Source organism: Diabrotica virgifera, chromosome 1 (assembly GCF_917563875.1).
Source record: "Diabrotica virgifera virgifera chromosome 1, PGI_DIABVI_V3a".
Taxonomy (NCBI): Eukaryota; Metazoa; Arthropoda; class Insecta; order Coleoptera; family Chrysomelidae; genus Diabrotica; species Diabrotica virgifera.
Window position 1 is genome coordinate 49,485,093 of NC_065443.1, and position 16,832 is coordinate 49,501,924.

The 16,832-nt window shown below is 33.8% G+C and overlaps 1 protein-coding gene across 1 annotated transcript in view; it reads left to right on the plus strand.

The window, feature by feature from the left end:
* The window catches only part of LOC114324742 (proton-coupled folate transporter), an 87,220-nt gene extending 70,947 nt beyond the window's left edge, over positions 1-16,273 (plus strand). The window contains exons 6-7 of the mRNA XM_028272574.2: positions 12,505-12,745; positions 16,027-16,273. Coding sequence (XP_028128375.1) covers positions 12,505-12,745; positions 16,027-16,135 — 350 coding nt within the window. The 3' untranslated portion in view covers positions 16,136-16,273. The remainder of the gene's footprint in view (positions 1-12,504; positions 12,746-16,026) is intronic.
* Positions 16,274-16,832: the final 559 nt, after the last annotated feature.

Here is a 16,832-nt window from a genome sequence, read left to right on the forward strand (position 1 = left end):
GTACCGAACCGTTGAAGCAAACACCTTCCGCGAAAGTGACGTCACAATACGGCAAGAACTCGTTTGGATCCTTAGCAAAGCACTAATAAAATTACCCAATTTTAGATTTATTTTAATATAACTTCAATATTTTGTAAAAAATATGGAAGATAAATAATTTAGCAAAGTAATTAATAAATATTTTTGACTTAAAGTAATTTTGTAAAAATAAATGTTTTATTTAAAAGTAGGTACATATCATGATACAATGAGGACGAAGATATGGTCAACAGCGTGACCAAGTCTCGCCCGTTCTGCGCAGTGACGTCAGTGGAGAGTGGCGTTCTTAAAATACAAGGAAGGACTGCTTTAATTTCGTTAGTTTAAATGTTTTTATTATTTTTTTTACGATGAGTGTTATATTAAACGCCGGATTAAGTATTTTTTGGGGCCAGGAACTAAATAGCAAGGGAGCCCATCGTTCATTCAGAACTGGTGATATTAAATCAAGGCTTTGGTATTTAAAACTAATTAATGTAAAAGTCTGCTGAAATTATTAAAAACTTCTTTTATTAGCGGATACAGCATGATTTTATTTCGATTATAATACAAATAAATAAAAGTAGTTTTATGTATCATGTACATATATTTACATTTTATTGACATTTAAAATTAGAAATTAAACATCGTAATGTTTTTAAATGGTACCTACATACGTTATTAAAATAAGCCCATACAATTCACAAAAATATGAGGGGTAAAAACACTGATTATAATGATACATATAATCAGCCTATGTAACAAAAACCTTGTCACATATGTAACAACATTTTTTTAAGTCTTTGCAATAATTATATGGTCACTTGTTATAATAATATATGTTTTCGTGCTTCAAAACAAATGAGGTATTTAGTACTTTTGGCTGTTTTTTAACTGCAAAATTATTAATTGGAAAAATTGAATTTTCAAGAATATTTAAGCGAAGAAAACAAATGGGTCAAAAATCAAAACTCGCCGTTGAATATAAACTGCATCTGCATAAATCTATGATACAACTAATTTGGACCTATGGTGTCCTCTGGGGTTGTTCAAAGCCATCAAATATCAAGATAAAGTAAAGAGTCCAGTAAAAATATTGAGAATGATATATTCAACGCGCCCTGGTATGTAAGCAATAAAACCCTACACAAGGATTCAGCTACACCTTTGGTAGAGGAAGAAATTCAAAGAATCACAAAGAACTACTTTGATGGACTGAGAAGTCATCCAAATGATGAAGAAAGACTGCTAAACGCTCCTCCCGGATTGCAACTGACCAACAGACCTAATCAATTAAATTTATGATCTAATGTATTTGGGCCCACCCATTGCAACGATGGTTCATGGAGAATTAAAATGAACTACCAGCTAGATAAACTAATGCAAAGCCCAGATATTGTAAGATTTGTAAAGTCACAAAGAGTAAACTAGTTTCGTCACTTGGAAAGAATGCTAGATAATCGATCTGTAAAAGTAATCAAGAAATGGAAGCCCAAGGAAATAGATTAAGAGGAAGACCCTATATAAAAGATGAATAGACAACATAGGGAAAGATCTTAAAACCATGAACATTAGGCAGTGGCGAAGGAAAGCATCTGACAGGGCAGAATGGAAGAACATTGGTAAAGAGGAAAAAACTCACAGAGTTATAGAGCTAATAGAAGAAGAAGGAGACTATCTAATGTAAAAAATTAATAGGAGGGTTGTCATAGGGCAGCTTCTTCCTCATGTATTTATCACTTAAACTATTTACTTATAGCTTCGATGAAGCAGATTGTAAATTTAAATATGTAGCTAATATAAAAAATAAAAAGACGTCTATTTATTAAAAAAAAATACAATATTATTTTTGACATTTTTCTTTTTTTGCTGACTGTCTGATTTCGCAAGTTTTTATTCAGTTTTCTTAATCTATCCTCATCTTTAAATAACGAAAAGAGTATCTTTCGCTTACAAAAATTCAATGGTAAACCTACACTTCACTAATAAAAATACTAGTTCGGTAATCGAAAGTTTTAAAAACACACAATTACACTATTTAAACCTCTTAAAACACAAGAAAACATTCAAAATAAAAGCAAATGACACCTTCTTACGGCATTAAGCGTGCTAAATTAAAGCCAGATTATGTTTTCACTCTCCACTTACGTCACAACGTCACACCATATAAACACGCCCACTTCACCGTCATGCGCATGATTATATCTTCTGTATTCTTTGTATCATGGGTACATATTATATCGTTCGTATATCTCTTCTTGTTTGATAATCAAAAATACATTTGAAGGAGAGTAATTTTCTTTTGGGTGGAAGTTTCAGGTTAGGTGAAAAAATATGTAGGAAATCTATTAATTTATTGACCACAAAACAAAATAGCTTTTGTTAAATTACTTCTAACTCTTATTACATTATTTAGTTTTTCACCTTCGTGGTACAATCTGATGTTGCAATGGAAACTTGTTGCAATGTTGCAATCTAATGGAAACAAATTATCTTTATTAGATTAAACAAATGGTTTGTTTCAAAATCATGATCAAACATATGTTCTTTGTATGTACATATCTTCTCATTAATTTAGAATCGTTCAATTTTTTTGAATTGTACATAAATCTAATTTCGCTTTCAGCAATTTTGCAAATACGAATGACGTCTTTAGAAGGTTGTTTTCTCAACTTTCTTAACTACAAACCCAGCGATATAGTCAACAACATAAAAAACATATGATGACAATGTTTTTGAAAAACTTAAATTATTTACAGTATAATCATGGTTACTAGTTATTGTTTCCCTATTATTTTCATCAGTTATAAAGTTGTCAATGAGTTGATGATCATCTGTTTTCATTTTCACAGTATTTGTTGTGCTCATTGCTAAAATTATGGAAGATGTCTGTTCTATACAATTAACCTGGGTAGATCCTGTAACACTTGTGTGCATTAAGAGTCTTTTATATGCAGCTTTAAATTGTTTTGCCGTTGGGTTGTTGTTGTAACCTCCATGACTCCTAATAGAAATAAAGAAAACTTCTAAGTGATCTTGAGAAAGTTTATAGGCCGAAAGAACTTCAGACCTCCATTCATACCCTCGAAGTAATTTTTTTAAATTACCATTAGTGACTTTAAACTAATGATCATACCAATAAAACCCGTTTTTCTTTGGCTTGGATATTATAGTGGTTCACCATTGTTGGAACATTTAAGTGATCTAAGGTATTTTATAGATTCTTCAATTTTTTGAAAAATCGATCGCTTGTTTATTTTGCTGCTGTAAACTGGATTTCAGGTGTTTTGCCAATAAATTTCGGCTATTTAAAATATCAAAAATACCATTGATATGTTCAATGAAATTTTGAGTAGCTTCGCTACGTACAAATTCTTTTGAGCTTTTATTTCTCAAATAATGTATTGCATTAGCAACTTTTTGGCTGAATGTTTGGGCAGCTAATTTCACCTTCATTTTTTCCTTATACCAATTAAAATGCCTTCGGGTTATCCTAGTTGCAAGATGAAGGCCTTCCTTTTCTTGAATGTCTACTAATTCTTCCAAATATTTCTATTTAATCGCTTTATTATTCCCGTCAACAAAATTTTGTAATATAATATACGTTTATTCAAATCAATAGTTATTACAATAATTTACAATTTCAGTTTACTTACAATGAAATGAACGTAAAAAAAAGTCTTAAAAGCATGAACATGCTTGTTGGCCTAAATAACCTTAAGTATTGCAAATTAGTCTTAACATATGTGGAGGGTCAAATATTACATATTTTGATTTGTTACTGGATGTAGAAAATATACTTTATTTTAATTCACAACGCCTATAAACACTTTTAATCTCTAACGTTTTCTGCCGTAAACTGACGTCACACACAGCTGTGTGAATCGTTTTATGTTGGCTTCACTCCTCGAGACGAGTGAATAGTATTACGGCGTGTCTATCAGTTTTTATGGTCTAAGGTTTTCACCAACTGGGTATTTTAATGAGTGGAACACGAAGAACATGTCAAATGACAGGAATCATGTTGGTTAGTAATATTATCACTCTGATTTTTGCATGAGATTTTAATGAAAGGGTAACAAATCAATTGGATGCTCTGTTCGACAAAATACATGGGACGTTTTCGTAATCTGACGTTCCAAATTTTTAAACTGTTCCACAATTAAAACTGTTCCGGTACATTAAAGTTTGTCCGACTAGACACTGTTAAGCTATTAACTCGTTTTCAGCTTGCTATTAAACAACTTTTTTTTTTGTACGCGGGACCCAGGCCTATTTGAAATACAGTAGTGTGCAAAAGAAAAGCGTTTCGCGAAAAGCGAAATTCTTAACTTAGACTGAACTATAACCCTATCCATAACAATACATAAGCATAAAGGAACAATATCATAACAGCAACCGTCGAGTAATGAAAAAGATTTTTTTATACCATCTGGTAATAAAAAAGACTTTTTTATTACTCAATGAGAGCAACTTAACAAGCACTTATCTAAATTCTCGGAAAGTATCCTATTGTCCTATCGTACTCTCTTAAAAAATCATAAAAGTTCAGAATTTGAAAAAATCGCATATGAGCCACGAAGAAAAAAAATATCTTAAAGTCCGAAATCCGCCAGCTACTTTGAACTAAAAAGCATTCCCTTAACTACTTTATGACTACAGCTGCCAAAGGGCAGTTCATATAATAAATATCATTTTCTGGCATTTTTGTTTAGATTGTTTGGAATATTAGAGTTTATAGAAATATCTGAATCATTACTATTTAATTTTTTGAATTTATTTTCGTTTTAAAAAAAGTATTATCATCAGTGGCCTGCTTTTGGCCGCCCCTATAATCGGCCGCCCGTGTGCGATGTACACTTTGCACACATGGTAGTACTCCGGTCAACTTACGCATCCGAGGCTACAAAAATTACCATCAAGCTGAAAATTGGCAGGATTGTTAAAAATACCATCATAAATGAAATCTAAAAAGTCCTAATAAATCCAACCACAGCTAAAAATTTTACGCGGGGTCAAAGGTCACCAAATATGGTTTTTAGCGATTTTCAGCGAAACGGTAAGTTTTATCGTAAAATTAGTTCTAACAAAAAATGTAGATTAGATAATTATCTATAAAAAAATGCCTTATTACTTTTTTCCTGGGAGCCACCGTTTTTAAGATATAACGATTTAAAAAGTGGTAATCGTCATAATATGCGCACACGTTTCCACACCACCTTTGAGGTAGTGTACTTAGCGCGTTCTTTTAACGTGGTTTCCCCAGTAGGCCTATTCCACGGATCTGTTATGATTCTGTTTAATTTAAAGCTATTTAATAATTGATATTGGCAAGGGTTAAAAATGATAAAACTTTATATAAAGCGGTATAAATTAAAAAAAAAAGGGAAATTTATCAAACTGGTTCATAATTTTCTAATACTTCTGCTTCCCTTGTTCTTCTTCTCATTGTTCTTCTTCCTCTTCTTCATCTTCTAGTTCTTCTTCTTTTTCTTGTTCTTCTTCTTCTTCTTCTTCTTGTTCATCCTGGGTTTTTTTCACGCTCTTCATTACATTCCTGGCCGCAAAATAAGCATTGTTTTTTAAAACAAAAAGCTGGTCACTTACACGTGCTCTAGTAAGAGGAGTACTTTTGGTCGATGTACTGGCTTCTTGTTTTTCATATTGTCTTTTAATAGCTGCAGCAATAGAACACTTTCGAGTATAACTTTTACGACACTCCACATGTATGGTCACAGATTTCTGCTGTTTAAGAAAAAAATCCATCAGCTCTTTCAGTACTTGCATTAATTCATGTTTTTATACCACGTTCAACGGTAACAATTTCACCTTCAGTTAAAATTTTAGCGCAAATAAAACAATATTCTGACATTTTTGTTATAACAATGAAAATAACACGAAATACACGATAAAAAAAATATAGGTTTAACACGTATTTTCACTCCGGAGTAGTACTCAAGACTAATTAATACCTCGAGGGTGTCATCTACCTGAAGGATTTCGCCACCCAGGAAAATTACAGTGTAATTTGCATAAGTATTTATTAGTACTTAGCAATAAACATTTTGCCTAGAAAGTTGTCTTTCATTATTATGTTCAAACCCTTCTGAGAAGAGAATAGGTAGGGTGATTAGATTAGCTGACGAACGTGTTTATTCCGACAAAACCCATCTTTGCAAATTGAACTAAGGCGCATAAATAAAAAGAATTATTATAAGTTAATACTTTGTCATTTATTGTATTTTGTTGTGTATTTTTGTTGGGATAAAGCCGTAAAATTCAAATAATTCTTATTATTTTCGCCTTACATTCACTTTGTAAAGATTTTTTGTTAGTATTGTAATATAATACAGCTTATACATTGCATTCCTCGGTAGACCGCAAGCTGTATAGTAGAAACATTATTATATTTATAATCTTATATTATTATGTGGGGCCTCAATATGAATATGTCAAAGACAGAGTATCTTAAAATAGGGGATGATGAAGAAGATCCAGAGTTAGAAATTAGAACCACGAAAAGATGTAATGAATATAAATATCTCGGATCTATAATATCTAAAGAAGGCACTACCAAAAGAGACATCGAAAAGAGAACGCAGCAGGGCAAAAAAGCGGTAAACATTCTGAGCTCTCTACTGTGGTCTAAAGATATAAGGCAAGAAACGAAATTGACAATCTATCGTACCTTGGTAGAGCCTATTATGACTTATGGGGCAGAAGTTTGGCAGATGACAAAAAAAGATAGGAAAAGAATAGAAGTAGTAGAAATGGATTATCTAAGGAGAGCGTGTGGTATATCTAAAAAAGATCACATCAGGAATGAAGATATTAGAAGGAGGACACATACTGTATATTCCAGTGTAGATAAAATTGAAACTAGACAACTAGTGTGGTATGGTCACGTGAAACGAATGAATGAAGATAGATGGCCAAAGAAAGCTTTAAATTACATACCACACCAAAGAAGAAGAAGGGGAAGACCTTCAGTTGCCTGGGAAGAAAATGTACGGCACATCATGAAAGATAGAGCCATCAAAGAAGACGAATGGATGGACAGAAAACGATGGCGGTCGAAATGCGAGAAGCGGCAGAGGCTGTAGGAACCTCGCTGATAGAGATATTATTATGTGTAATATAAGTTAAGTTGACCATAGAATATTATGTTTACTTGTATTACAGCTTCAGTGATGTATACACCTGGTGTACTAATACATATTATATTATGACGATTAGAAGTCTTTCAACTCTTTGAATCGTTGTATCTCAAAAACAGTGCCTCTTAGGAAAAAAACTATTAAGGTATTTTTTATAGATAATTATCTAATCTACATTTTTTGTTAGAACTAATTTTACGATAAAACTTACCGTTTCGCTGAAAATCGCTAAAAACCATATTTGGTGACCTTTGACACCGCGTAAATTTTTTAGCAGGGGTCGGATTTATGAGGACTTTTTAGATTTCATTTATGATGGTATTTTGAACAATCCTGCCAATTTTCAGCTTGATGGTAATTATTGTAGCCTCACTCCTATTTTTGAGTCTAACTAGACCGGTCTATAGCTACGGCCCTGACAAAAGCGACGGAACTGTAACTATGTGCTGAGCCACTACAGGGTAGTTGCGTCGTTATTGAAATACGCGCCATTTTAGATCTTGTTTTAGATTAAAAATGACGCAACTGTAAATAGGGTTTAAAATAGGCGGATTAAATTAAGATAATGAAATTCGGACCAATAGGGATGAAAATACAAGCCATCGCTGTAAGAATAAACGGCATACTAAATATTTAAAAATCGTTTTTTTTTTTGTCCAGAAAAATTTTATGATGAAGAATGACGTAACTGTAGATAAGGTTGAAAATGGAGGGATTAAATTAATATAATGAAGTTCGAACCAATTGGGACAAAAATAAAAGCCAAAATTTTAAGAAGGAACGTCATGCCGATGCTCCTTGACGATTACTCCTCGTTTAATCCCTATTTAAATTATTTAACAATCGATTTTTTTTGCTTACCTGAGAAAGTTGGCTTTTTGCAGTTACGTCATTCTTATTCCAAACAGGCGACCTATCAAAATTCCTCCATATTTCCTTTGGTGTTCTGTGGAAGTCGTGTTCCATTTGTTTTGAGAAGTTCTCCCAGTGTTCCCTTTTTATTTGTCTGAATAAAGTGTTTGTTTCGTTTCTGATTCGTTTATAGTGGTTGTATGCCTGTTGTGTTTGTTTTGTTCTGTATTATAAAAAGGCTTTCTTCTTTTCTTCACATTTTATCTTGACTTCCTCTCTAAACCATGGGGTTTTCTTTTTAGATGTGTTAATATTCGTTACTTTCCTCTCTCTAAGTAATTCCGTTGCTGCTTTAATGTTACTCTTGAGTTTTTCCCAGCTTTCCTCGATATTATCCTTTTCTAATATTCCCTTCTCAGCAATCTTCTCCAATATTCTTTTTCTGTAACGATGATGAAAGATCATGTAACGATGCAGTTTTTGTAATAAGGCAAATAGCGAAGAAATCATTAGAATATACCAAACCAGCCTTTTTCTGTTTCATAGACCTAGAGAAAGCGTTTGATAGAATCAAATTAAAAGATGTGATACACCTACTATATGAGAAAAATTTACCACTGGATATCATAAAACCGATATAAAACATATATGCAAGAAATAAAATAGAAATGAAAGTCAATGGAGTAATAACAGAACCCATAGAAACAAACACAGGAATCAGGCAAGGAGATTCACCAAGCCCTCTACTGTTTATTGGATGCAATAATAAAACAAATGAAGAAAAAAAGAGGGTACAAAATGGGCAATAGGGAGATAAAAATACTCTGTTACGCTGATGACACCGTGTTGGTTGCAGAGTGCGAAGACGACCTACAAACATTATTGCACGAGTTCAACATTAACGCAAAAGAAAGGAATATGAAAATATCAGCCCAAAAAACAAAAAGCTTAGTAATTGCCAAAGAACCAATAAGATGCAAATTGGAGTTAGACAATCAAATTATACAACAGGTAATGACTTTCAAATATCTGGGAATTAATTTATTAGCCGACAACAATATCGAAGAAGAGGTAAAAGACCAAATAATTAAGGCCAGTAAAAAGGCCGGATGCCTAAACGACACAATTTGGAAAAACAAACACCTAAGATTGGAAACAAAGGCCCGAATATATGTCAGTTATCAGGCCAGTTATGACTTACACGGCCGAAACAAGACCAGATACAAGCAAAACACGAAGACATCTGGAAACCAACGAAATGAAGGTCTTAATAAGGATTGCTGGAAAAAGACTACAGGATAGGGTAAGAAGTGGGGAAATCAGACGCATATGTGGGGTAGACAATATAAATACCTGGGTAAAGAGCAGAAAAGAAGAGTGGAATGAGCACATAAGCAGGATGTCTGAATCAAGGATAGTTAGAATAGCCAGGGACAAGTCACCGTTAGGCAGGAGAAGTATAGGACGCCCAAGGAAAAGATGGAATGACAACTTGGGGGCAGAATGAAAGGCACCGTTGAAGAAAAGCAGGCAGTACTGCCTATATAAAAGAAGAAGAAGAAGAAGAAGAAGAAGAAGAAGAAGAAGAAGAAGAAGAAGAAGAAGACTCTGATTTTTATTTGTGTTGGTGCCACTCTCTTAGGTGTGAAAGGTCTGTGGTCACTACCTACATCTGCTACCTACAACCTGCATCATCATAAATATAGCGTCGGTGCATGATCTGGAACGGCAGGTATACTTATAATGAGGCAGGTTCAAGAGAAATCATTAAAATACAACAAACCGACATACTTATGTTTCGTAGACCTTAAGAAGGCATTAGACAGGATCCAAATATTAAAGGACGTTATCCATTTATTGTACGCAATAAATGGAGAGGTACCTCTGAGAATAATTAAAACGATCGAAAATATCTACCAGAACAACACAATAAAAGTAAAAGTAGATGAAGAACTAACTGACCTAATTGAAGCTGGCAATGGGATAAGACAGGGAGACTCCCTGAGTCCTCTATTGTTCAACTTGATCATAGATGAAATAATAAAAAATAAGAACAAAAAAAGGATACCAAAAGAGAAAAAAACAACTTAAAATAATCTGCTATGCAGATGCGGCAATACTAATCTCAAAGTGAAGATAATTTACAATGTATGCTGCACCCATTTAATATAACCGCTAGAAAATTTAACATGTTAATTTCCCCAAAAAAGGCTAAATGCATAGTTATAACAGCAAATCTAATAAGGTGAAAATTAAAACTGGAGGGTCAGATAGTAGAATAAGTCGTGAAGTTTAAGTATCTAGGCATCTCACTCTCTAGCTACGGAAATCTCGAAAGAGAAGTGGAAGATCAAGTGAATGAAGCAAACAGAGCCGCAGGTTGCCTTAATAAAACAATTTGGAGAAATAAAAATATTGGAAAATAAGTGAAAGGCAGAATTTACAAACAGTGTTCAGACCAATAATGACATACGCGGCAGAAACACGACCTAATACAGAAAGGGCAAAAAGAATGCTGGAAACAGCAGAGATGAAAACACTTCCAAATATCGATGGTAAGACACTATGGGATAGAGCTAGAAGTGCAGATATACGACGGAGATGTAAGGTGGACAACATTAATAACACTATTTTAGATTAACAACTGGGTAAAAAACAGAAAAGTTGAATAGAACGACCACATAAGCCGAATGACAACAAATAGAGTAGTAAGGACGGCGAGAGACGGTTCCCCAATAGGAAGACGATCAGTGGGAAGACCACGAAAACGATGGAATGACAGCTTCCTGGAGGCACATTGAAAAAAAGGCAGATTCATGTCTACACAAAAAGAAGAAGAAGACCTATCAAAATTACTAAAATACGTTTCCTGGAAAAGTTATTTTTCTATGTTTCTCGAGAACTTATGACCATTGGCATGGTACAGTGAATTTATGCAATTGGGTACCTAGTATAATGTGCAGTGTGTGTTGAGTAAATGTCTTCTTACTTAGCAAAGTCTGCGGTCCCTCCGGTAAGTACCGATCCCACAAGGATAGAAACTATTTTCATTCTTTAATTTTTAATAAATGAAAAATTCTTTGCCCAGATGAGATTCGAACTCACGACCTTTAGGTCCAAAGGTAGGCGCTTTTACTACTGAGCCACAGATGGGGTTGAAAAATAAGATATAAGATATTGTTTTCACCCATTTTGAAAAAACGTGAAAACGTTGAATTATCCATGTACGCCTGCCCCAGGGACTTTCAAAATACCCGATATAATGACAATTGAGGTGTCGAATGAAAGCTTATAACCTAAGGACAATATTAAATGAGATAAGAAATTTGACCTCGGACTTCTGATTCTAACGTTGCAACAGAAGTACTCTTTTAACGTCCCGAAATAGTACAAGCGATGTATTATTCGACACGTCTTAGCAAGAGGCGAACAAATATAAACTTACGGTTTAATGCCTGTCTGTCCGCGAATATAACTCCTCCGTTATTAAAACAGATAAAATGGCACATGAGAGCTTATATTATAACCCAAAGAAAAATTTAATCTCGGACTTCCGGTTGCAGAGTTGCAAAAAAGCTGTAAAGCTGTATTGCAAAATTTAGTTTGTAAAATCTATTGAGCAGATTTTAATGAAATTTACAGTATTGTTTTATTTTATCATAAAGTTTTTCTGGGTAAAATATGAAGGTCCCAAAGTTTAGAATAAATGGTTGAAAACGTAAAATGCAAATACTTGTTTTTTATGCTTTTTTAGCAATTATTGCAATTTTGCAACAAAAGTGACAATTTTTTAAAATTTTAACCAATCCTGTATTGTAGGAAATTTAATTACACAACTTATATGTCAATGCAACTTTTCTCGGAAGTGAATACTTTTAAAATTATAATCAAAAAACGAAGAAAAAAATCGAATTTTTCCTTAATTTTTTGACATTTTGATTACAGTCGAACCCGCTTATTGGAATAGCCTTCGTGCTAATCAAAAGTATTTCTATAAGTGGGATATTCTAATAACCGATCATTGGTCGCTAGTAGAAACGTAAACGTTTCGGGACCTCAAATTTATATTCCTTAAACTGGGATATTCCTTTAAGAGGTATTCTAATAAGCGGGTTTGACTGTGTTTACACAATGTTCCGGACCTTTTTGAGTGGAAGAATAACTCAATTATTATTATTTGAGTTAATTCCAAGAAATTTCTGCAAACAAATATGAGTCACCTCTAAACGTCCATATCAAAACAGATGCGCCCTGGACTAACTCTCAAGTTTGTTCTTCGTTTTGTGGTACCTGATATTTCTATACACATGAGTATTCATGTGTTTTTTTGTAGCTTTTGAAATACTAAGAACATTTTAAGCAGTTTATTATACTGTAGTCACATAGAAATCCCACAGATGACATCAAACGAACTTGGGAGATAGAAGTATCCTTTTTACTTATTTATTTTACTTATTATATTCTTTTTACATTTCAGCATATACTACTCATTGTTTTGGTGGGCTTGCTGGATCGATGATTAGAGCACTAATGTCGTTCATGGTGGAGCGCCAAGAATTGGGAAAACTTTACGCTGCTTCTGGTGTTCTAGACAGTGTAGTAGGAATGATTTCTATGAGCATTTATCCTCAAATATATAATGCAACAATAAATATCAACAGTGGTATTTTCTATTTCGTTAATATGGGCATATATGCTATATTAGCGTTGGTTGTTCTGTAAGTAATACATATAAAGCAAGGTTTATAGAGTTATGTAACAATTGAGTATATTGTGAAAACTAATTAATGGTATATACATATATATAGAAACTTAACCGCGAAAATTTTGCACCACCAAAAATTATCCTCATTTTCGTAGTTGATTTACTGTTAGTCAAATGTTTTAAACTTCGCTTTTGAGCTTATACCTTATAATAAATATTGTTCTTTTGCTAAGTTAAAGAAGTACCCTTCTTTAGGTGTGTCCGTATTCAGACGTGGCCGTCATCATGTTTACAAGTTCCTGAAACCTTTTTCTATCGGCTGCTGTGCGAAATAATTCTTCTACTGTGCAGCCACATCATTGTCTAATATTACGCAAACATGAAAGTTTCTTTCGACCAATTCATCTCGTTCCCTTCACTTTTCCTTGTATTTGTCCACATGAGGCGAAGTAGACGGCACTTAGGTTATCTAATTATATAGCCGAAGTATTCTGTTTTTCTTGTCTATATGATGTTTAGGAGCAGACATTCTGAATTCATCATTTGAAGAACATTTTCATTGGAAGTGTGCGAAGCCTACAATATCTTTAGAATTCGTCGATAGCACTACAATTCAAATGCTTCTAATTTGTTTAGCATTATGGTTTTATTCGGTGTCGGAAAGTTGGTCGAGAATACTTCGTCAACGGAAAATTAGTCGACAACATTTGGTCGACAAACAATTCATCGAATGTACAATTCGTCGACGAACATTTGATCGAATGGATTTTTCGTTGACAAAGACCCAAAGGAAATAATACATGGCGGAAACACGCCAATATATAAAGTTAGTTTTTTTGTACCGTATCAAAAAAATTATTTTATAGATTACCAGTCCTAGGCCTTGGATAAAGTGTGAAGGGAAGTTTATTTTCACGATTTCTTTACTTTTTTATTGATATTGTCTGATTATTGCGGTCAAATTCATTATACGGAAATGCCTCGATTCCCTAACAATTTATTTACCTCAGCATCTCGCATATTTCGTCTTGTCCGCAAATGCGCCCAAATTTAACTTGTCCGAAAATGCTCCGTTCGCAAGTGCGCCGACACCAAAAAGAAGAGCGGTACAACATCACTAATTAAAATATCGGTTTATATTTGCTGTCTACTCTCCCACCGCAGGCCATTTTTTCATTAAATTTAAAAATAAGTAAGATTTAGAAAATAAAATTAACAAACCCCACAAAATTAACCCAAAAAAAAATAAATTCAGGTATGTATAATACAATATTCCACTTAACAAAAAAAAACCAATAATCCGTCGTTTGTCAACATTAATCCCTTTATCCTAAAAATAAATAAATAACAGTCTGTCGATGAAAAATCTATTCGACCAAAAGTTCGTCGGCGAATTGTACATTCGATGAATTGTGCATTCGATCAACTGTTTGTCGACCAAATGTTGTCGACTAATTTTCCGTCGACTAAGTGTTCTCGACCAACTTTCCTAGGCCCGTCTTACCTACTCCCTTTGTTTGTCATCCAAAGCCTCCTTAAAGATTTCTTCAGAGTACAGATTAAAACTGGGTGACTGAGTGACAAAACACAGCCCTGTTGTACCCCACATTTGATGAATAGTTTTTTAGTACTACTATCTCCAACTTGGATAGAGGCTACTTGGTTGTAATAAGTATTTTAGCAGTCTTTGCTAAAAGTGAAAAGTGTACCATGGTGTACTTGGTTGAGGGTATTCTCTTCTTCTTCTTAAAGTTCCGCTCCTATCGGAGATTGGAAATCATTCTGGCAATTATAATTTTGTTGGTTACGCGCCGGAATAGTTCAATTGGGCTGCATCCAAACCATTCACGGAGATTGCGTAACCACGAGATTTTACGTCTTCCTACGCTTCTTCTGCCTTTGATATTGCCCTGCATTATATTCCTTAATAGTTCGTATTTTTCACCTCTCATAATGTGCCCCAAGTATTCTAACTTACTGATTTTTATGGAATTTAAAACTTCGCATTATTTTCCTAGTTGTTCGAGCACTTGTGCGTTTGTTTTACGATCTGTCCATGATATTTTCAGAATACGTCTATAACACCACATTTCGAATGCTTCCAGGTTTTTAATGTTGGATTGTTTTAGTGTCCATGCCTCCACCCCATACAAAAGGGTGGAGAAAATATAACAACGAAGCATTCTTATCCGGAGCGTTATATTGATATTGCGATTACAGAAAAGTTTCCTCATTCTGTTATAAATGGATCGTGCAATTTCAATACGGCATCTTATTTCTTTTGTCTGATCAGTCTCTTCTGTGATCCATGCTCCAAGGTATTTGTACGAAGATATTTGCTCAATTTCTGTATTATCCAGTACTAGTCTAACTCTGATGTTTTGTGCTTTTGTAAATACCATGAACTTGGTTGTCTTCAAATTTATTTTTAGTCCATAATCGTTGCAATGTATATTTAGTTGTTGAGCAAGGTGTTGCAATTCTTCTAGTGTTCCCGCTAAAAGTACGGTATCGTCAGCATATCTTATATTATTAAGTGGCTCACCGTTTATTATTAGGCCCTCATTGACTTCGGCCAACGCTAATTCTGAGATGGCTTCACTATATAAATTAAATAACAATGGTGATAAAATACACCCTTGGCGCACCCCACGACGAATCTGGATATCCTCAGTCAGTTCATTTTCAACTTTCACTTTTGCTGTCTGATTCCAATAGAGGTTACATATAATTCTAATGTCTCTACTGTCTATGTTTTTATTTAACAAAATTTCTTTGAGACGATTATGCTGCACTTTGTCAAATGCCTTCTCAAAATCAATGAAACAGGCATATACTTCCTGATTCATATCTAGGCATCTCTGCGAAAGAACACTTACTGCAAACAGTGCATCCCGTGTTCCCAGACCTTTCCTAAATCCCATTTGTGTATCATTTATGCCTTCGTCTAATTTCTTATGTATTCTATTGTGAATCACTTTTAAAAACAATTTCAAGACATGACTCATTAAGGCTATGGTGTGATGTTCATTGCACTCCTTTGCATTGGCTTTTTTTTTCTCTGTCTACCCCTTTTAAAAGAATATGACGATGTTGAATCGCATATGTTGTAACGGGTAGCTCTGTTAGGTATCAGACTCATAAAAACACAAGTTTAACTTAAATAAATTTCATGTCCACTGCACGATTTTGTTTTAAATCAACACTTTAAGTTCCGGTTTGGGAACCGCTACTTTCAATTCTTTAAATTACAATTCTGTACAGGTACCTAATTATCTATTTTTTATTTTGCAGATATTTGATGAGATATGAGATGCCCAAACCAACTGCATCAAATTATGAAACAGAAGATACAACAAATAATGAAATTAATGATATTGAGGAGAAATCAGAAACAGAATAAAATTCTCATTCCTATACATTACTATACTTAAATACTCTATTAGGTTAAATTTATTGGAGAGCCACTAATTTAACATTATGTTCTATGAACAAAGTTTGTACATATATTTTTTTTACAAATAAAACCATTTCTGTGATATGTATTTTTGTTTCTTTGGTTATACCATTACGATTAAGATATTAACATAAACGTATCTATTAGTCTAGGCGCCAAATAGAGGTCACCGTGTCCTTTTTAATTATGATGGACAAACTCAACGGTTTCTTATGGATTTTTAACTGCTCATTACGAATTTCGAGGGTGGAATTCGATCCGAGTGGTCAAAAAATGTCTGGCTCTGGCTCATAAACTAAAAGAGATAATAAAGAATGTTTCAAATAAAATTTATTCGTTAATAAAAAACATAAGCGTAACCAGGATGATCCTAAGGGGGGGGTTACAACTACCTGAAGGGGGGGGGGGGTTACAACTACTGGAAGGTCTCTGAGGGCTATGGTGTTAAGCGTATAGAGCTCAAAGTACATCCCAATGGGGGGGGGTTACAACCCCCAAAACCCCCCCCTGGTTACGCCTATGATAAAAAACGAAGAAAAAAACGTTTACTAAACTTAAATCCAACAATTAGAACTCAAGATATTGTAAAATTATCAAAATTCAAATTGCGAAGTAAGTATTTTTCGAAACTTTATCGATCATA